This window comes from Peromyscus maniculatus, chromosome 8 (assembly GCF_049852395.1).
Source record: "Peromyscus maniculatus bairdii isolate BWxNUB_F1_BW_parent chromosome 8, HU_Pman_BW_mat_3.1, whole genome shotgun sequence".
In the NCBI taxonomy this organism is placed as follows: domain Eukaryota; kingdom Metazoa; phylum Chordata; class Mammalia; order Rodentia; family Cricetidae; genus Peromyscus; species Peromyscus maniculatus.
In genome coordinates this window covers 13,123,972-13,143,278 of record NC_134859.1, presented here as the reverse complement: position 1 = coordinate 13,143,278, position 19,307 = coordinate 13,123,972, and the positions used below count along the sequence as shown (strand labels likewise).

Here is a 19,307-nt window from a genome sequence, read left to right as displayed (position 1 = left end):
AGGAAAATGAGGTGCCAGGAGAGCAGGGTTGGAGAACTACCGAGGAGGTACAGAGTACCTACGGAGCCGGCCCTAGCGATGGTCCAGGCAGAAGAGGCATGAAATGGAAGGTGCACCTAGGAACACACTCATGCCTGCATTTGGAAAGAAGCTGCGAGTATTTATTAAAGAACAATGGCAAAAAGAGAGTCACGGAGCCCAGATTTGTCTCATTTCACTAGAGAGGAGGCAGGAGGGACAGACTACTTCTGGGGACTCAGCCCTGGGTTGACTTTGGGCAGTTCAGCTGTGGGAGAGTTTCAGGAGGTAGGCCGGGGGCACCGGCCAGCAATTCCCTGTGCCACTGTTTCTCCATTAAGCCTTTCCTGCCATGGTCAAGTAACTCAGAGAATTCTCCCTTTCTATATTCTGGTATAGTTCATACATCACTAATTTCTGCTTGTTTGAAATTTAGAATGAAAATGTGGATACTGAAATAGATGTAGATGAGAAAAAGAATATATATTCTATGTGAACTCTTCTCACTGAATTGGGAAAAATCAAGAAACTTGATCATTTTTAAGCATTAAAATAATCAAAATAGTCTCAAAATGAAAATGTGATATTTAAACACTTTTCCATGATTTTTCAGTTTTGATACCAAATCAAAATTCCTTTATGGCTACACAGTGAGTGAGACCCTGCCTCAAAACAAAAAACAAAATTTCTTCCCAGACCAAGCCCCTGAGGTCCACACTGGTGGCTTCTCCATTGTCTAATGTTGTCCCGCTTCTACCCCTTCTCTAAAGGGGTGGTGTGCTGGGCCCCGGGTTCCCATGAGCCCCCTCCACAGGTGGGAAAGTGGAGGCTCAGAGCAGTCAAGCAACAGAGGCCGAGTTCACATGGGTAACAGGACAGCCGGGATAGCTTCCTGAGGCAGGCGCAGGGCCCCAACAACCACCACAAATGCCCCACCTCCTCCAACCATGCCAGGCACTCACAGGCTAGTAAGCAGGTCTGTTTCTATGAGGGCATCCTGGGTAGGAATCAGGTTGCCGGTCCCATTGGCCAGGACCTGCTGGATCAGGTCTTCATCTAGAGGGAACAAAAGTATCAAAGTGGCATGACACTTAATAACTTGCGTTCTCCTAGAGTTTAGAAATCATCCTTCCCACTTCTGGCTCACCTGATGCTGACAAGTATTTAGCAGGCAAGGAAGGGCTAACCAGAGAGACGCCATCTTCCTCTGGGCCCGACATGTGGCCAGGTCTGTTCTGGACCAATTGCTGCAGTGTGCTGCTCACAACAGATGGGTCACTGAGCAGGTCTGGCCAACTGAGAGTGCCCTCACTGGATGGCCAGCACACGAGGCTGTGGGAAACAGACACTGTTAAATGTACCTGATCCAAGCCTAGTCACACAAGCACAGGAAGCCACCCACACAAGGACACACCAGCTTTGGAGCAGCCCCACTCCTGGGACAGTATATGACAACAACCAGAGACAGCAAAAAAAGGATGGGGACACACAGCCTGACACCCTCGCTCGCATGGCCTGCCAGGCACTGCTGCTGACTCAGCTGAAGCTCCCAGATTCTCTAGGCAGCCTCACCTTTTAGCATCTTCCAGAAACAAGTCATCCTTCACTTGCCCAGCGAGGGCCTGCTGAGAAGGGGAAAGTGCCTCAGTGTGGTCTGCAGCAGCAGCAGTGACAGCCCAACCAGCCCTAACCAGCTCACCCTGCCCTGAGTCCCTGGGGGAGTCTTCACCTCTGTGAGGCCAGAGAGTGTGAGGAGGGAGCTATCCAGAATGGATGGGTCCAGGTAGCTGTCAACATCGAGGGCCTGCTGCCCTGTGGGTGTGGGGTGTTGGTCACCAGACACCTGAGGACAGAAGGGTGATTTCGGTCTCAATGGCTGGTAGAACTGGGCCGGAAGCCACTGGCCTGGCTTCTGTCTGTGATGACTCTGAATGATTTACTGGCTCTAGGGCTACTTGAATTCTTTTTGAATTGGCAGTTTGTGTCTTTCTAGCAATCAACTTTCCTCTAGGTCCCTCACCCCACTGGTGTATAGCTGCTCATGGAATTTGCTTCCAAGCCCCATCTATTTCTCTGGAGGGGATGTCTCCTCTAACTCATGGTTTGGTAACTTGAATCTCTTCCCCTTCGGTCAATCTAGCTGATGGCTTATCAGTTCTGTCCATCCTTCCATAGAATCACTTTTGGTTTCAAGATTTCCCCTCTGGCTGCTACACCAAACAGCACAAACTACACTCCAGCTCAGAGTTCCAAGGCCCTTGCTCAGCCCACCTTACTCCGTGACATCCGGAAGAGGAACAGGACAGCCAAGTAGACAGGGTAGACCACAACACTGGACACAAGGCCAATAGCAACTGTGTCAACACTTGGTGGGATCAGACTGGATACAGGCCCTGTGCTGAGGTGACAGAGAAGACAGGGTGAGTTAGGGAGAGGACTAGAACAAAGTCAGCTGGGGGCAGCAGACCTCACAGGACCTACCTGTATGTGCTATCTCCCACGACCCCATACCACACAGCATTGGCAGCCAGGAACAGGCAGAGCAGGAGGACACAGCAGGTAACCCTCTGGACTCGCGTGAAGCGGCTCCGAGGCGGCCTGTCCCATATGGAGAGCCAGATGTGCTTGTCAAAGAAGCCTCTCTGCAGTTCGGCCACTAGGAGGCGCTGGAACTGCCACAAGGCAGCTTCATCTGGGAGGATTCAGATTTCCAGCAGGGAAGCTGGGTCAGCCACCCACCATTATCATCCCCCTCTCCCTGTCTCCACTCCCAAGGCAGGTGGGTAGCTGCCTTACTTGCTGCAAGCACCTCCTTCTCCACGAGGCCCCCATTGGCCTCAGTCTCCACAGACAGCCAGTCGTTGACCAGGAAGAAGGTGCTTCGGGCACTCTGCAGGTCCCTGACGATGATGTGCTGTAGGAACCAGGCGGGGCTGAGCCCTGTGGAGAAAGGGACCCAGGTCAGGACTGAAGCGGACTGGCAGGATGCAGGGGTGGCAACAGTTCTTACTCAGACCTTTGTTGTCATGCCACACTCTAATCTTCCACACGCTGCCCAGGCTGTGCGGGGTAGCAATCTGGAAGATGTCCAGGCTGTTTCGATGAAAAGCTCTGTCCCCATCTAAGTGCCGGTGACCACTCCGGTTGTCCTCTCCATACAACATGATGCCTACGTGAGCCGTGGTACCTGGAGAGCAGAGGACTCTGGGTTTGCTATTCACTACATAGGAAACTCCTACCAGTCACCCTGTCAGCCAACAATACAGGTAGCCCTTAGCTTGGAACAGGTTTGAAATTTTTACTTTTATTGTAATGCGGATTGAACCCAGAACCCTACACATGATAGGCAAGTACCCTACCTCTGAGTTCCATCCCTAATCATTTTTTAAAAGACATTTTATTTTAGCACAGGATCTCATTAAGTCACTCAAACTAGTCTGTAACTTGCCCTCATTTGCCTGAGTTTGTGATCCCCCTGCCTCAGCCTCCCACGTAGCTAGGATTACAAGCCTGCAAAACCAGGTCCAGTTTGTATAGTTCAAACAGACCCAAATTCCAGGTTCCTCGATCTGTTAACAAGCACCAAGCCCACAACAGCATGGCTTCCAGTGGCCAGGGTGTATGTGCTGAGCTCAGAGTTGTAAACCTGGCCAGCCTGTCATGTGACAGGCTGCATGTACCAGTGACCAGGCACATCTGCAGTTCAGTCACACAGGAACAGCTATGTGGCTAGGTAGTCTACTTTCTGGAGACAAACTCACAGCTTTAATTGGCCAGCAATAATGAAAGCATGGCAAAGAAATAAAAATTGAAGCCGAGCCGCGGTGGCGCACACCTTTAATCCCAGCCAGTGGATCTCTGTGAGTTTGAGGCCAGCCTGGTCTACAGAGTGAGCTCCAGGACAGGCACCAAAACTACACAGAGAAACCCTGTCTCGAAAACAACAACAACAACAACAACAAAAAACTGGTGGGTTTAGGGTAGAGTTTAGGGGCAGAATATGTGCTCAGCAGGAGGCCCTGGGTCCATCTCAAGTGCACATAAAAAATGAGTGAAAGATTGCAACACTGGAAATAAAATTAGAATAAAAAAATAAACAAAATTGTTGAAATAAGCTCTTGCCTTGGAATTTGTCAGCAAAGAGACTTTCCATGTAAACAAGGGAAGTTGTCACAAAAAAGGTGGGGCTGTCTCCACAGAAAATGTTGATGAAGGCTTCCCAAAGAGTTCCCAAGGAAATTTCACAATATTCACAGCAAAAAGAAAAATGCTGGAAGGCAATTCAAACTTGGACTACGACACTTGCCAGAGCTTACTCTGTCCGAGAAGTCACTGGAGTAGCTGTAATCACACTATTTTGAAGTTTCCAAACGCTTTCACTTCCAGGGTGTGTCTGTACGTCTATGTTTGGGACAGGGTCTTGTTATAAAGCCTAGGCTTGTGAGCTCCCCCGCCCATCAAGACAGGGTTTCAGGGGCTGGCTCAGTGGTTAAGAGTATTGGTTGGCCGGGTGGTGGTGGTGCATGCCTTTAATCCCAGCACTCGGGAGGCAGAGTCAGGTGGATCTCAAGAAGCCAGCCTGATCTACAGAGTGAGTTCTAGGCCACCCAGAGCTACATAGTGAGACTGCACCCTACCCCAGCCAATAAATAAATAAAGAAACACTAAGGGCTACAGAGCAGTCACAATAGAGCGGTTTGAACTTGTGTATGTGAGGCCTGCTCCACTCGGAAGTGAGGAGCACCTTCTAGGCTTTTGGACTTGTCTTTCTCAGGAATGACACATGAACATCAACTGCTCTGTGTTTGTGCAGTGCTGTGGATGGAACCCAGGGCCTTTGTATCCTAGGCAAGTGTTCTGCCACTGAGCTACATCCACAATCACCAAATAGGGTCCAGGATTGAGACTGCCAAGTCTAGGCCAGGGTAGACTCCATATCCCCACCCCTAATTACCCCTTTCCTTACCTGAACCTCGGCTCCAGCCAGTCTTGACCAGGATTTCGTATTTGAAGCGGCCCCCCTTCCCACAGAACGGGATGACACGGACTCGGCTAACATCCAGCTGGTCCAGCTTGCGCAGGATCACAGCCATGACCACATAGGTCACCAGACAAGTGGTATATGTCAGCAGGACAATGTAGTTAATGTTTGAGGAAGGTTCCTGGGAAGAAAGACTCATCTATCAGGTACTGGTGGCTGCAGCTCTTGCACCTCAGTTTCTAAGGATGTAGTCAGGATGCCCTAGGCTCTCTCAATATGGAAAAAGATCTAGGAACAGGAACATCACTCACAGGAAAGATGAACTGGACATGGCTGGGAGGCACAAAAAGGCTAGCACCAAAAGCAGTGAGGTGGCGGGTAAGGCAGACAGCCTGGCTGGGTGAGGTCTCCTCCAAGGGTACGATCCCCTCAGTCCTCCACATCATCATCTCTTCACTGAAGTACTGGCACAGGGATGTATACAGACCAACAGACACCTCCAGCGCAGACCAGTGGAAATGGCTCGTCAGGTTCAGGAAGTAACTCCTGCCCAGTGACCCAGTCCTACAACGGACAGAGTGTCACTGCGACTCCAAGGGCCTGAGTGTCATGACCAGCCTTCCTGTTGCCCCGGTTCCATAATTAGCCCACATACCTGTGGCTAATGCAGGACAAGTTGCAGTCACCCGTTTCCCACCTCCTTCCCCTCTGCAACCCCCACTTCTGTGGTCCCGGGGGAGGCACTCACCCCGGGGCAATGAAGAAGGTGTAGGGCCTGTGGTCAGCACCCCCAAGCACCTCCAGGCTGATCCTCCTACTGGCCGAGCAGTTGTACTCATTGGGCGGGGACATGGAGTGCAAGTAGACAGCCAGATAGGGCTCAGGCTCCTCAGACAGGTAGCGCTCTGGGGGCCACATACACAGTATTAGACACCCTCCAAAAAGCTCGTAACTCGAAGGACACCCTGCAAGTTGTTGTCATAGGGCACGAAGGCCACCTAAGCAGAAGATTATAAGCACCTCCACATGGAAGTCAACACATGCTTCTCTGTGGCTACAGGTATATGGGCTTTATAGAACGAGGGCAACAGGAAAACTGAGTGTTAGCCAGCTCCCCAGGACCAGTGACTGTAAACTTAATGCTATCTGCAGAAATACCCCTCCCTAGGGACAAAGATGGAAGAAGGACAGGCAGGTCATGTGCCCAGCCCTAACACCCACCATTAAGCACTGTGTAAGTGATCCTCAGATGCAGCCCAGCTTGAGGGTTGCTGTTGTCTGCAGTGACCACAGCACTGACTGAGGCCTGGGGCTGTATGATGGTGGAGCCTGCAGGGTTGTGGGAGCCCTGGGCAGCCTGGTCTGAGTTGTTTGGCACCTTCACTGTGATGGCACGCTCTGAGGCCAGCCGCTCAATAGGGATCTGGGTACCAGTCTGCGTCTGGAACGCCATAGATGCCACTTTGGTGGAGACAGTGTAGTTGCTAATGTAGCCGAAGGGAAAGGGGTTGGAATCCACAAGGAAGATGAGTTGCACTACATCACTGAGGTTGGACAGGGCCCCACTGAACGCCTCAGGAATGGAGAAATGGCAGCTGGGTCCCAAGGTTTTGCCATAACACAGAAGGCTGAGTGGGTCTGAGCGCTTGCCCAGGGCCACAATCTCCTCGCCCACCAGGGCCAAAGGCTCCTCATTGAGTACTCGGGAACGCATAAGGATACACATGAGGGCTGACGAGAGGTTGTAGGCCTTGGATGCCACCATCAGTGAGGGAGGCTCAGCCCCCAGCTCCAAGGGCTGTGGGCCCTGCATATCCAAGCTGGCCAGGTGGATGAGGTCACCTGGGACAGGCAAAGAAGTAAGGGAAGTTGAGAAAAAGTGGTAGGAGCTGGAGGGGAGGCAAGGGAGTGGGAGGGCAGCTTGTGCACCTGTGATATTGAGGATGCTGTCAGCAATGGTAGTGGGTGTTACGGTGCCCTCAGTGGTTTCAGCTTGCAAGATGCGCATCATGCCCTCCAGCTTCTGCAGCATCTTCTTCAGGCAGGAACGGCACATGAGCTCTTTGCTGGATACCTTCGAGGGAGATCAGCATGGCCTCCAGACCCATCCGCAGCACACAAGACTCATGGCATTTATGGTTCCCACCCTACATCACTAAATGGCTATCTCCTCACACTGGCTGGGATTCTAGGCAGCTTCCTGCCTCTAACCTGTCTTCAAGGCTTTGCTTGCTAAGACTTCTTTTTATGTATAAGAGTGCTTTGTTTTCACCCATAACAGAAGAGGGCGACAGATCCCCTTACAGATGGTTGGTAGCCACTGTGTAGTAGCTGGGAATTGAACTCAGGACCTCTGGAAGAGCAGCCAGAGCTTTTTACCTCTGAGCCATCTCTCCAGCCCCCACTAAGACTTCTTCTATGACTCCTCCCAATGCAAGGATACAGCCATGTTCTTCCTGGGGCCTCCATACTAATCCCCCCAGCTATCTGTTTCCATGGCTAAAAGCAAGGCAGATGTCAAGGCCTTGGCTAGAGTCCAAATCTAGATATACTCAAGGGCATAGCAGCCACATGGCGACAGTGACCTCTACCCAGAGCTCTCTGAATCTCTGTCCTCTGAGGACTTGTGTGTTCTATTGGTCCCAATACCACCCCGCCCCCCATCCTGACAGTGCCTTCCTATCAGATATGGGTCGTTTGGCTTACAAGTCTATAGCTTGGAAAATGGCTACCTCATAGGTCACTAAGGCCATGTCAGGTAAGCCTAGTTAAGTGGGACATGACTACAGGCCTGCTGAGAGGGCACACACACCTGGACTATCTTTCCATCCAGACACCCTACAGGCACCAGAAAAGCAGGTGGGCTCACAGTGGGAGACAACAGGGAGGCTGCACAAAACTGGCACAGGCCATAAAGAGCCCCCGGCCCGGAAGCCCTACTCATGCTGCACAGGGCCCGTGCATGGGGTGTAAGGCTGCATGGGTCTTACCATGCACTGGGCCCGTGCATGGGGTGTAAGGCTGCATCGGTCTTACCATGCACTGGGCCCGTGCATGGGGTGTAAGGCTGCATCGGTCTTACCATGCACTGGGCCAGGGCAGCAGTGATCTGCTGGATGTCATCCACAGTGTTGACCCGCAGGGAAATCAGGGTCTCTGTGATGTTCTTTCGCATTTGGGCTCGAAGCTGCTGCTCGTGGTTGGGCTCTGATACCCTATCTGGAGCCTGCTCATACTGGAGGAGGCAGAGAACATACAAGAACCATGAGAAGGACAGGCCTCCCTGTGGTCTTTAGGGGGGTGCTAGAGTACAGTTATGAGTCATGGGCAGGGATTTAGAGGTCATTTATAGGGTTCAGGGTATCAAGAGGGTCCCGTGGGAAAGCTGACCTCGGGAAGGGCCTCGTGTGCAGTAGCTATGACGGGTAGGCATTAGCATTCAAAGACATTGGGGAACTTGATTGGTCTGAGGTGTGTGGTTTCTGCCCACTCAGAGAGCACCCCTGAGGGATCCTTTTCTGTTCATATGCACTGACCTCATTGAGCACAGTAATGAGGGCTAGAGAGTACTCGATGACATGCTGGGGGTCAGCCTGCCTCAGTAGTCCAGGCAGCACACTGGCAGTCAGGCTGTAGAGCCAGGGTATGAAGTCTGCAGGATTACCCCTGGGTTCTGGCAGGACAATGGTCAGAGACCTGGAGGGTGGAGTGACTGTCAGCAGGCGGTGGTCAGCGTGTGCTCCCTCCCCAGGGCTCAGCTCACCTGTTGACTGCAACCACAGAAGCACCAAACTGGTCTTGTACCACCACAGCCAGGCCCACCACAAAGAGAGGCCGGAACCCAGGGGGCAGGACGGCACCGTAGGTGGAGAGACTGCCCTTATAGATGCAAAAGTCCTCACAGTAGCTCTGGCGGCAGCGCCTCAGCAACAGGGCATACACCAGTGGGGCTCCACCGTCCTCTGCATCACGCCAGCCTGTGGACACAGCAGCATCAGGACAGAGTCCAGGCCCACACCAGCCTCTCCAGGTGACCCACACTCACCTGTGCATTCAAAGTGCACCTTGGTGGTGAGGCCACGCACAGCATCCAACGGGAACAGGCGACAGGAGCCTCCAAGTGGAGGGCGGTTGGGCGAGAGGCGGATGGAGGCACAGCCCTCCTCCTCGCCTGAACGGCCCAGCACGGTGAGTGTGAAGATGTAGCCCTCCCCATCACGAAGCGCACCCCGCCGCACCACCAGATGCATGCCAGTGCTACCCGTGGATGTTGTTGTCTCATCCAGCACCAGAGTCTTATTGCTAAAGGTTCGTGCTGCCCAGCGCTGCATGACGAAAGCATGGAGGACAGGGTGAGAGCGGTGCCCGGGGTACCTTCCCCGGGGACTTGCCATCTGCCTGCTACTCACCCCTTGCTTGGAGCCCCTGCTGCAGTTGTCACAGTGGCCCTCCAAGTACACATGGGAACTACGGCTCACTTCATACACGGCTTGTGCCTTGCAGGATACACACTCAAGAGACACAATGGGTACTCGCCCACTTCGGATCAGCACCTGGGAGAGACAAGCGTGTCACAGGAGGCTCCACCCTCTTGCATGCAGAAAGCTTCCTAAACCAGGCCACTCCTGTTTGGCCTAAATTCCAGGTGGTACCTCTGGGTGAATGAATCAAGTGAGCTGACCAACAAAATCCAGAAGGACTTGCCAGCTGGTTTACACCAGGGCCTTGCTGGCCTGGCAGTAGGAAGCATGGGAACCACTGATGGTGCATGATGGAAGCAAAGCACCCAGGAAGTCAAGCTAGTTGTTTTTTTACATAGTCCTGCCCCAGACATGCTTGCTGACCTGGGTGAGCTCAGTCAGGCAGTCTGCTGAGTGCCCTCTCCAGAACACTTGACTAGGTAGGACTAGCTCCAGGGAGGTAACCTGAGAAGGTCTGGTGCTGGGGAGAAACCCTCAATCTGAGGTACCAGAATAGCCCAACACCCCTCCACACACACTGGCAGGATCCATCCCACAGCAACACAAGTGGCCATCACTTGCACAGTGGTTCTTACCTTTATGGACCATAAAAGTCCAGGGCAGCAGTTTGAACAAGAACGGGCTCCCTGCCCCAGAAGCAAGGACAGGCTTTGTGGACAGGTGCTGCTATCTAGGTGGGCAAAGGACTGAGTTTCTCACTATTTGCCTTTCATGCTGGTAGCATGAAGTTCGTTTTTCGAAAATCATGGCATTTGCGTGACTTAGGATTTTGTTTTGGCTTTTGGACACAGGTTATGGTTATGTTGGAGAGGTCAGAGCAGAAACCTTGGTCTTCCTGCCTCCACTCTCTAAGTGCTAGGGTCACACAGCAGTGTGCTGCCGTGTCTACCTGTCCTCCAAAACTCACACTAAGTTGTGTCCTGGATTTTCAGATAGAAGCAATGCTAATTTGGTAATTTTGGTAAATTAAGTTGGTAATTTACCAAAATCAGCACTAGGTTTGAGAGAACTCACAGCCCTTGGGGCTACTACAGCTGTGACTGACAGAAACCAGGTTGGAGCAGGTCCTGTCCTGGTGTGAGGCCACACTGAGAGGTCGGGGGCACAACCCACCGTCTGGTTGGTGGCTTCCTCCTTCCGGCCTGCTTTCCACACTATGAGGTTGAAGGTATATTCCACACCAGCTTCTAGGCGCTCCAGGGGGATGGTGACCATACTGCTCCCACGGGGCCCGAAGTTCAGCACACAGCCACCTGCCTCACTCTATGACAGCAAATAAAGGAAATGGGCACAAGACCTCTAACTAGTGTCCTAGCTTAGAAGACCTTTTCCAGTGCTAGGGCTAAGACCCACCCCAGGAATAGTCCAAGTGCTAGGCACTCACTGGACATGGGTGCACAAGACAGAGGGGCAGGGAGGACCTGTCACTTTAAGTGCCCATGGCTGACCTGTGTTGAAGCCACGCAGGCCCAATGGAAGTTGAGTGGCGTCTGGTCACCATCCTCCAGATTAGGGTCATAGGACTTGCTCCCATCCAGCACCAAGTCCTGTGTGTCTGACCATACCCGGTATGAGCCACCTTCAATGATGGGTACCAGACGTTCGGCCGCGACTGTCACGTTGGCCTGGATGCTCCGTGCCAATGGTGTATCCCCAAATGAAACCACAAACACAAAGCAATAGTGGCCCACGGGCAGAGCCAGCCGTGGCACCACCAGCTGGGGCCGGCTCACATCCACACCAGGAAGTACCATTTGAGCCATTCGTCCCGGGCGTTGGCAGCTGGCAGCACGATAGATCTCCCAGCGGTACTCAGTCTGGTAGGAGACACAGTCGCGCAGATCAACGCGGGCCTCCAGGTAGTTGCGCTGGGAGCGCCGCATCAGCACCTGCAAAGGCAGTGCGACCTCCACCTCGGGCTCCCTGCAGGCCAGCACCTGGACAGTCACTGTGGCCTGCGCCACAAAAAAACTCACTAGGTTCGTGGCATTCACTTCTACACGGTAGTCCCCAGGATGTAGGTAGTAGTGGTCAGCCCAGGACACATCTGTATCCTGTACTGGAGTCCCATCCCCAAAGTCCCAGTGGTAGGCTACACGCCGGGGACTGGGACTTGTAGCAGCCTCAAACCGGGCTGAGCGGTTGGTAAAGCAGCGGCCACTTTGAAGTCTTACATACTGGATAATATCCTGGACTTCCACCATTAGTGTGAGGTTCACGCCACCCAATTCGTTGAAGGCACGCACATGGATCTCCAGTAATCCTGCAGCCACAGGTGTGTAGGTGACATCGCGACCCGATAGAATGACCAACGAGTCACCTTGAACCTTTTGCAAGGAGAAGTACCAGGCATAGGCAACCCGGGAGCCCCGCTGCACCCGGGCTGTGAAGTTCTTCTCAGTGCCTGTGGCCATGCCTGGCTCACAGCAGTTGGGTACCTGCAGCCCAACAACAGCCTCCAGCACTAAGATACGAATCTGTGCCTGGGCACGGCTCACATGGTTCTCAGCCTGCACATTTACCATATGGTCTCCGACCCGAAAGAAGCTACGGGAGAAGTGGGGACCAGGGAGCACTTCGGGGATAGACCCGCCGACCTGAAGTCGGAAAGTAACAGCAGAGCCAGCAGCCAGCAAGATTTGAAAGTGGACTGGCTGCCCAGGGGCCACCACCTTGGTGCTGGCCCATAGCACCAGGCTCACAATGGGCTCCTCTACTGTGAGATTGTACATGGCTGAGGCCCAGCTGACAGCATTGGAAGCATTAAGCTGCACAGAGAAGTTGCCAGAAGTGGGGAGGCGCACAGCAATGTATTGGCCGTGCTTATTGCCACCCGGCAAGGCCCAGCACCAACTCACATTGGTACCCGCAGCCAGCTGACCCCAAAAGGGTACGGTGGAGCCAGCCGCCACAAAAATCTTATCTGGCTCACTGGTTCTGATGCTCAGGCCACCCACAGGCACCTGTATGGCCACTTCAATTGTGGCATTAACTGAGCCCAACTGGTTCTCAGCTGTGACTCTGACCAAGTGCAGGCCAGCTGTAGCAAAGGCATGGGTGGTGGATGGTGTCAAAGTCTCCCAACTCAGTCCTTCCTCCAGGTACCAAGTATAAACAATACCACTGCCACCAGTCACTTCAGCACCAAGGGTGAGGCTTACGTTGACAGCAGCTGGATTGGGGGATGCAGACAGGATCAGACACTCCACGGGCTCCACAAAGTCTATGGTGCGGTTAGCTGAGGCACTGCCCAACATGTTGGTGGCTCTGAGATGGATATGGTAGGTGCTAGCCTTGAGTGCAGAGAGCGAAAAGCTCTTGCCACTGCCAGTGAGGGTGAGGCCGCCATCCTGCTGGGCTGTCCAGCTGTAGGAGATGTTGGTGCCATCCCTAACTGCAGCTTGCAGCTGAAGTGTGTAATTGGTGGGGAAGCAGCAGCTGCCACCACCCCCCACTACCTGCAGCCCCTCAATGAGCTGCAGGACATAGATGAAGATGCTGTCCTGAGCAGACCCCACCTCATTCTCAGCTGTGACAATAATATTGAAAGTGCCCACTGAGCGGAAGGTGTAGGAAATAGTGGGGCCACCTGGAATGGGTGTACATCGGTCACAGAGCACCCACGAGTAGTGAACATCACTACCCACCTCCAACAAGGTGCTAAAGCTTACACTGCCATTTAAGGGTACCACTGTGCGGCTGGCATTGACGGTGAGGCCCTGAACACGCTGCTTCACTGTGACGTTGAGTTGGGCCTCACTTCGGCTCACCTCATTCCACCCAGACACCCTGACAGTGAAGTCACCAGTGCTGCTGTAGATATGGGTGACCTCAGGGCCCTCTCGCTGGCTACCATCTCCCAGTTCCCACAGGTAGGTAGCAGGGCTCCCACTGCCCACTGCTGAGAACAGATAAGGCTGCTGCAGCTCCAGCACACGGGACCCATTGATCCTGATACCAGTGACTAACACAGGTTCCTGTACCTCCACAAAAGCCGAGTCGTTGGCAGCGGAGATGTTGTTGGACACAGTGACTGTCACCAAGTAGGAGCCTGGTTCTCGGTAGATAAACGTCACTTCAGAGCCCCCAGTATGGATGTGGGGAGCCTCTTCAGTGCCAAAGTCCCAGGTGTAGTGGTAGGGGAATGGGGGCCACGAGTAGGCAACCAGCCAGGCTTCACCCCCAAGCTTCACAAACTGCCTCTCAGGCTGCAGGGTGATGTTGTGTATCTCTGGTTCCACACAGATGCTGGTAAAGTAATGCGCCTTGTTCACATGGCTTGAAAGGACCAATGCCAATGGGAACGTGCCACTCCGAGTGAAGTTGTGTGTCACTACTGGATGCCCATAGACAGTCACATTGGAGGAGCCATCCCCAAAGGTCCAATCAAAGAGATAACCGGCAGGGTTCCCGGTGACATGGGCCATAAGCTGGGCACTGGGCTGCGTAGGGATGCAGGTCGAGGGCTCTATGCGTAGTACCTCCAGGACAAACACTTGCACACGCAAACTCTGGGACAAGTGGCCGGCAGGACTGGCTGCTACTACTGTCACTGTGCAGTTCTGGGCCCGCAGATACACATGCTGCACTGTGGCCTCGGGGCCTTTGAAGACTGTGCCATCTCCCATGTCAAATGTCCATGTAATGTTGTCACCTGACTCCACAGTAGCACTGACTACCACGGGGGCTCCCTGTTCCACAGATGGGCTCAAACACACAGTCAGACCACGCAACTCCTGGAAGACATGGATGTCTACATGTGCTGTCACACTGCTCACTGTGTTGTTTACCTCCAAGATGACTCTGTAGGTGCCCGTCATGGCGTAGGTGTGGTTGAGTGCTGGTTGGCTCTGTATTAGGACAGGGGATCCATCCCCGAAGTCCCATGTATATAGGACACCATCAGCTGAGGGCAGTGGGCATGGGGAAAAGGTGATGGGTCGGCCAGCCACCGGGACGTTGCTGCTCATGCTGATAGCCACACTGGGGAGCACAGTGCGTACACTCACGGGCACCTGCTGCGTCAGGTTCTCATAGGTATTGAACACAAGGACGGTCAAGTTGTACTCACCTGTGGAGACAGGCCCAAGTGGGACTTTCTGCTCACAGAATCCCCACCTAGCACCTGTTACTGCATGCTCTTGGGCCAGGCCCAGAAGGTGTTCATACCCAGGCCATGAACAGGGCAGAGCACCCACGAGTCCACAATGAGCAAGAGAATGGACGAGGCTGTTTCTTAGGCACAATTGCACAAGAGTGAACACTGAAGTGAATACCAGCCCAAGCAAGAGGGAGTACACGGCATGAGTGTCACATGCCAAGTGGTAGAGTGGGAATATTACAGTGTGCAGCCTCAGGAGCTTTTGAAATAACTGCACAATGGCCCCATCCTACTCTCCCCAAAGGGCTGAAAATGAAGACTAGAGGACGCCGGTCCTTGCAAATTTAAACTGAGGCCTCAGGGACCCTGTCAACCCGCCCTGCTCCTCAATGTCTAGGTGCTCTCCTTTCCCCAAGTAAGGGCTGTTCTCCACTACCAAGCCAGGCTGGGTCAAAGTGGCAGTGACAGGGAATGTCACACCCAAAGGTAAGCTGTCAAAGCTCAGGACCTGAAAGGCAATGGCCCCACCCCTCACCTGGGCTGGCGTAAACATGCGTGGTATTGTGTTCCACCAGCACCTGGGCCACTGTGGGGTCCGGGACCTGGAAGGACTCGTCGTATGGAGGCTTGAACTGGCGGAGTACCTGCTCCCCATCCCCAAAGTTCCACCTGCCAGGGCAGCAGGCAGACAGTGAGCAGGCAAGATGAGTAGACAGGGTGACCCCTGGCTCTGAATGCAACTTCTACAATCCTTCGTTCCTGGTTCATGGGTTCACTATATACTCTATTATACCAGACCTCTGCCCCTCACATGGTCCTACCCATCAGTACTCCCAATAGAAGAGGAAACTTTAGCTCTGAGCCAGGATTCCAGGATAAATGCTAAGGGCTGAAATGAGAACCTGATGCCAGCACCAACCCAGGCCCTGTTCAGTTAGCCACTCCCCCTCTCTAGGCCCAGAGGCACTCACTGGAAGGCCACCTCCACAGCTGAGTCCACCAGCACACCACCCGTCAGTACCAATGTGGCATTGGGGGGCAACACAGCAGGCACTGCGGATACCCACAGCCCCCGCATCTTGTTCATCCGCTCCACAGTGACATTGTAGTTCACGGTGACGTTGCTCACATGGTTAGAGGCTGTCAGCTGAGGAGACAGGCATCAGTGGGTATGGCCCAGAGGCAGCAAGGACAGACCAATGGGTGAAAGGCCTCGAGCCCCGACTCAGCAGCCTCCCCACACTCACCCACAGCTGCAGCAGGGTCCTCAGGGGCAAAGCAAAGCAGAACAGAAGGCAAAGTGAGCACCCAGATACCCCAGGTCCCCACGCCTCCCTCTACTGGCCCCTGCCTACCGAGAGCTTGAAGACAGCAGCAGTCTGGTAGATCACATTGAAGACAGTATTGTGGAAAGTCAGGGATGGCTTGTCGTCAATGGTCCACCGGAAGGTCACATCCGAGCCAGCCTCCACCATGGGGCTATACCGCTAGGGAAAGGAAATGACATGGGCCAAAGCTATGACTTTGCCCCAGCCTGGAGTGGACTCTGTCCCTGACCCCATCTGACCCCCCCCCCAGACTTACTGGAGAATTTTGTGTGTGGTGCAGAGTGGACAATATGGGTCTACCAGCTGAACCCTGATTGTAAGACACCCATATTAGTCTCAGATGCTGACCCAGGTCAGTGCAGAGCAGGTGTATCCATAGAGGAAGCCAAAGTATACAACTGGACAAGTCGCAGGAGATGGACAGAAATGGCCCTTTTTTTTGTTTTTTTTTTGAGACAGGGTAACTTTCTATAGCCTTGGCTGTCCTGGAACTTGCTCTGTAGACCTCAGACTCAGAGATCCACCTGCCTATGCCTCCCAAGTGCTGGGATTAAAGGCGGTGCCACCACTGCCCTGGCTAGAACTGGCCCTTTCAACAACCACTGGTGCTGGGGCAGACATGCCCAAGACGAGGACGGCACCATCCTCCTGGGGTACTAAGGGAGTTGGCAGTTACCCTCCAGGCTTCAGATCCCATTTCAACAGGCACATGCATCAGGTGGCTACAAGCACAGCAGATAGCCCAGAAACACATGGGGGTTCATGGAGGCTCAGTGAAGGGTGGGGTCAAGTGTGAGGACAGGTTTCGTAAACCCTGAAAAATCTGAAGAGTAGCCTGGTGGTGGTAGCTCAGGTCTTTAATCCCAGACACAGGTGATCTCTGTGAGTTTGAGGCCAGCTTGGTCTATAGAGTGTGGTCCAGGACCCAGGACAGCCAAGGCTACACAAAGAAACCCTGTCTTGAACAACAACAACAAACCCCAAAGCCTGGAATAGAAAAACCACCTGAGAGAGTCTGCAGAGCAGCTCTAGCTGTGCCCTTCAGTAACTTACAGATTTCTAAATGGTGCAGCTCACAGCAATAGAATCTGCCTATCGTAGTCCCTAGGGTCCATCCCAGCACCACTAAGGAGAGAGACTCACTAAGTAGACAAGGGCTCCCCAACACGTCTCACGTGGAAACCATGCAATAGAAACTGTCATCCCTGGAGGACAGCTGGAGGGCTTCCTCAGTGGGAGGGAGCCTCCTGTTATCATCATCTAGAAGGCAAGGCCGCCGGCCACACTTACCACTAGGATGCCCTGCAGCACACGGGCCTCGGGGCTTGGCACAGCACGGAGGCCAGAGATGGGATCCTCAGCTGTCACCCTCAAGCTGAGATTGGCCTGGCTGGCTCCATTCCGTGCCACAATCTCCACGGCATGATCCCCTTCCGTGAGCCTGGGCAACGGCAGCACTGAGAACAGGGTGCTGTTGGACTCTTCAGTGCAGTCTTGCTGGAGAATATCCATCTCAAGAGGGCAGGCATCCTCAAAGGGAGCACTAACATTGCCCCCAAACCAATGAGCCGTGGCGGTGGCATTAGCACCAGAGTCCACCTGAAGCACCAAGGCTGAGCCGTTGGTTGGCACGTAGAGGTGGCCATCAAGGGAAATAGGGTGAATGACTCTCAGTCCAGCCACTGGGGAGACCACATTGAAGCTGCAGGACAAATTGTGCCTGGACACACTGTTGCCCACTGTAGCCCGGACCTCATAGCGCCCAGGATGCTGTAATCCAGGGTTAGACTCAAGGCCCAGCAGGGGGGTGAACTGCTCCGTGACCAAGAGCAGCTGGAGGGAGCAGGCAGAGCCAGCCCAAGCTTCTTCCAGATGGATAGGCAGGTGAGTCAGCCAATTTGAGGCATTGGTGGAAAGGTGCAGGGCTTGGCCAGGACAGCTGGAAGCCACGGGACAGTGTAGAAGGGTACCTGGGCCAGCATCATGCTGTATGGCAATGAGGTCACCAGGGAGCACAGGGACATCCTGGCCTTGGAGAGTGACCTACAGAAGAGGGAACAGTATTGTGTCATGTCCCCATGACAAAAGACTATAGGAATTACTGAGAAAGAGTGGACAGGATGCCCATCTCAGGTCTCAGCATTGGCAATGGTACTTCATGGAGTCCCTGCCCCAAGGCACTCATGGCTGAGACAAACAGGACATTCTTAACACAGGGGACATGCATAAGGAAGACGTAACAAGAGTGACCACCACAAGTGAAAAGAACTTTCTCAGGGATATAAGGATAGAAAGCAGTAGCTGCTCCAAGGGAGAACAAGAGTTCCCCCTCAGAAGACACGAGGACAGAGGCCCTGAAAAGGAGATGAGACAGGGGCCCTGAAGCAGGATACAGGCAAGAGCATCAGGGCAAGGCTGTTGGGCACACATAAGAAGCCTGCATGGTATCTGCTGAGAGACCAGGATCCTGGGCAAATGGGGGAAGTGGCCTCAGGAGTAGGTCAGAGATATACAGGCCCACACCAGGACACATACCAAGTACTGTGTGGGAGGCCCTGCAGGCACAGAGAAGAGGAACTCCTTCCATAGTGTGTGGTTGGCCCTGGGAAGTCCCAGCTCTGCCATGGACCCATTCACACAGACATGAGGGCTGCAGGAAGCATCAAAAGGTGCGCAGACATTGGCTCCAGGACACCAGTGTTCCTCGGGCACACACTTGGGGGCCAGCTCAGTCCTGTTGTCTGGTTCACTGCTGCCTTCTGGGGCCACTGCTGGAGAGGAAGGATGTCAGGAGCCTAATTCACTAACAAGCTACTGTTAAGGAGGCTCCACTTACCCACTACAAACCAGACCCGGATAAGCAGTTCCTCAGTTTCCATCATCACTGCCCTGCCACTAGACCATGCCCAAGCAGGCACTACCCAGTCTATCTTTGGGACAAGGGAACAGGAGCTGGCGACTCTGCAGAACCTGTCATCAGTCTACCTTGAACTGGGATCAGAAGGAATGAGAGAATTCAGATAGCCCACCTAAGCCCCCAACTCCTATCCCTTACAGAGCCCCACCTGCTTCTCTCGAGGGTCGATACACCTGCAGACGCAGCTGGACAGGCCCTTCAAGCTCCACAGTCTCAAACTCTGCTGCAGTCAGAAAGGCTTCACGGCTAGGGCTCAGGCCAGGGAACACCATGACCTGGAGGAGATGGGACTGCCTCAGCTCCCTTGAGGTGTAAATATAGCCCTCTCTAGGCCACCATTAACCTCATTTCATATCACTTGAGAAGAAAATCAGAACAAAACTATCCGTTAACAACAGGAAGGCTGAAGCAAGGTCATGAGTTCAAGGCCTGCTTGGGCTACACAGCAAGACTTCTTCAGATAATGGAATTAGATGCTTAT

The 19,307-nt window shown here is 53.5% G+C and overlaps 1 protein-coding gene across 6 annotated transcripts in view; it reads right to left on the bottom strand.

Moving 5' to 3' along the window:
• Pkd1 (polycystin 1, transient receptor potential channel interacting) overlaps positions 1-19,307 on the bottom strand; it is a 51,033-nt gene that overhangs the window by 7,663 nt on the left and 24,063 nt on the right. Inside the window, exons 9-34 of one of the 6 annotated variants that reach the window (XM_076578021.1) lie at positions 18,975-19,101; positions 18,445-18,680; positions 17,200-17,952; positions 15,937-16,068; positions 15,553-15,728; positions 15,117-15,250; positions 10,929-14,551; positions 10,594-10,743; positions 9,409-9,552; positions 9,045-9,324; positions 8,763-8,976; positions 8,536-8,695; positions 8,082-8,234; positions 6,929-7,073; positions 6,221-6,841; positions 5,748-5,904; positions 5,311-5,563; positions 4,985-5,180; positions 3,035-3,205; positions 2,815-2,958; positions 2,500-2,710; positions 2,290-2,416; positions 1,718-1,861; positions 1,591-1,640; positions 1,166-1,350; positions 981-1,074 (exon numbers count right to left, since the gene is read on the bottom strand). In XM_076578021.1, coding sequence (XP_076434136.1) covers positions 981-1,074; positions 1,166-1,350; positions 1,591-1,640; positions 1,718-1,861; positions 2,290-2,416; positions 2,500-2,710; positions 2,815-2,958; positions 3,035-3,205; positions 4,985-5,180; positions 5,311-5,563; positions 5,748-5,904; positions 6,221-6,841; positions 6,929-7,073; positions 8,082-8,234; positions 8,536-8,695; positions 8,763-8,976; positions 9,045-9,324; positions 9,409-9,552; positions 10,594-10,743; positions 10,929-14,551; positions 15,117-15,250; positions 15,553-15,728; positions 15,937-16,068; positions 17,200-17,952; positions 18,445-18,680; positions 18,975-19,101 — 8,780 coding nt within the window. Of the gene's footprint in view, positions 1-980; positions 1,075-1,165; positions 1,351-1,590; positions 1,644-1,717; positions 1,862-2,289; positions 2,417-2,499; positions 2,711-2,814; positions 2,959-3,034; positions 3,206-4,984; positions 5,181-5,310; positions 5,564-5,747; positions 5,905-6,220; positions 6,842-6,928; positions 7,074-8,081; positions 8,235-8,535; positions 8,696-8,762; positions 8,977-9,044; positions 9,325-9,408; positions 9,553-10,593; positions 10,744-10,928; positions 14,552-15,116; positions 15,251-15,552; positions 15,729-15,936; positions 16,069-17,199; positions 17,953-18,444; positions 18,681-18,974; positions 19,102-19,307 lie in introns of all 6 variants that reach the window. The other 5 variants (XM_076578022.1, XM_076578025.1, XM_076578027.1 and 2 more) reach the window with 5 other exon arrangements.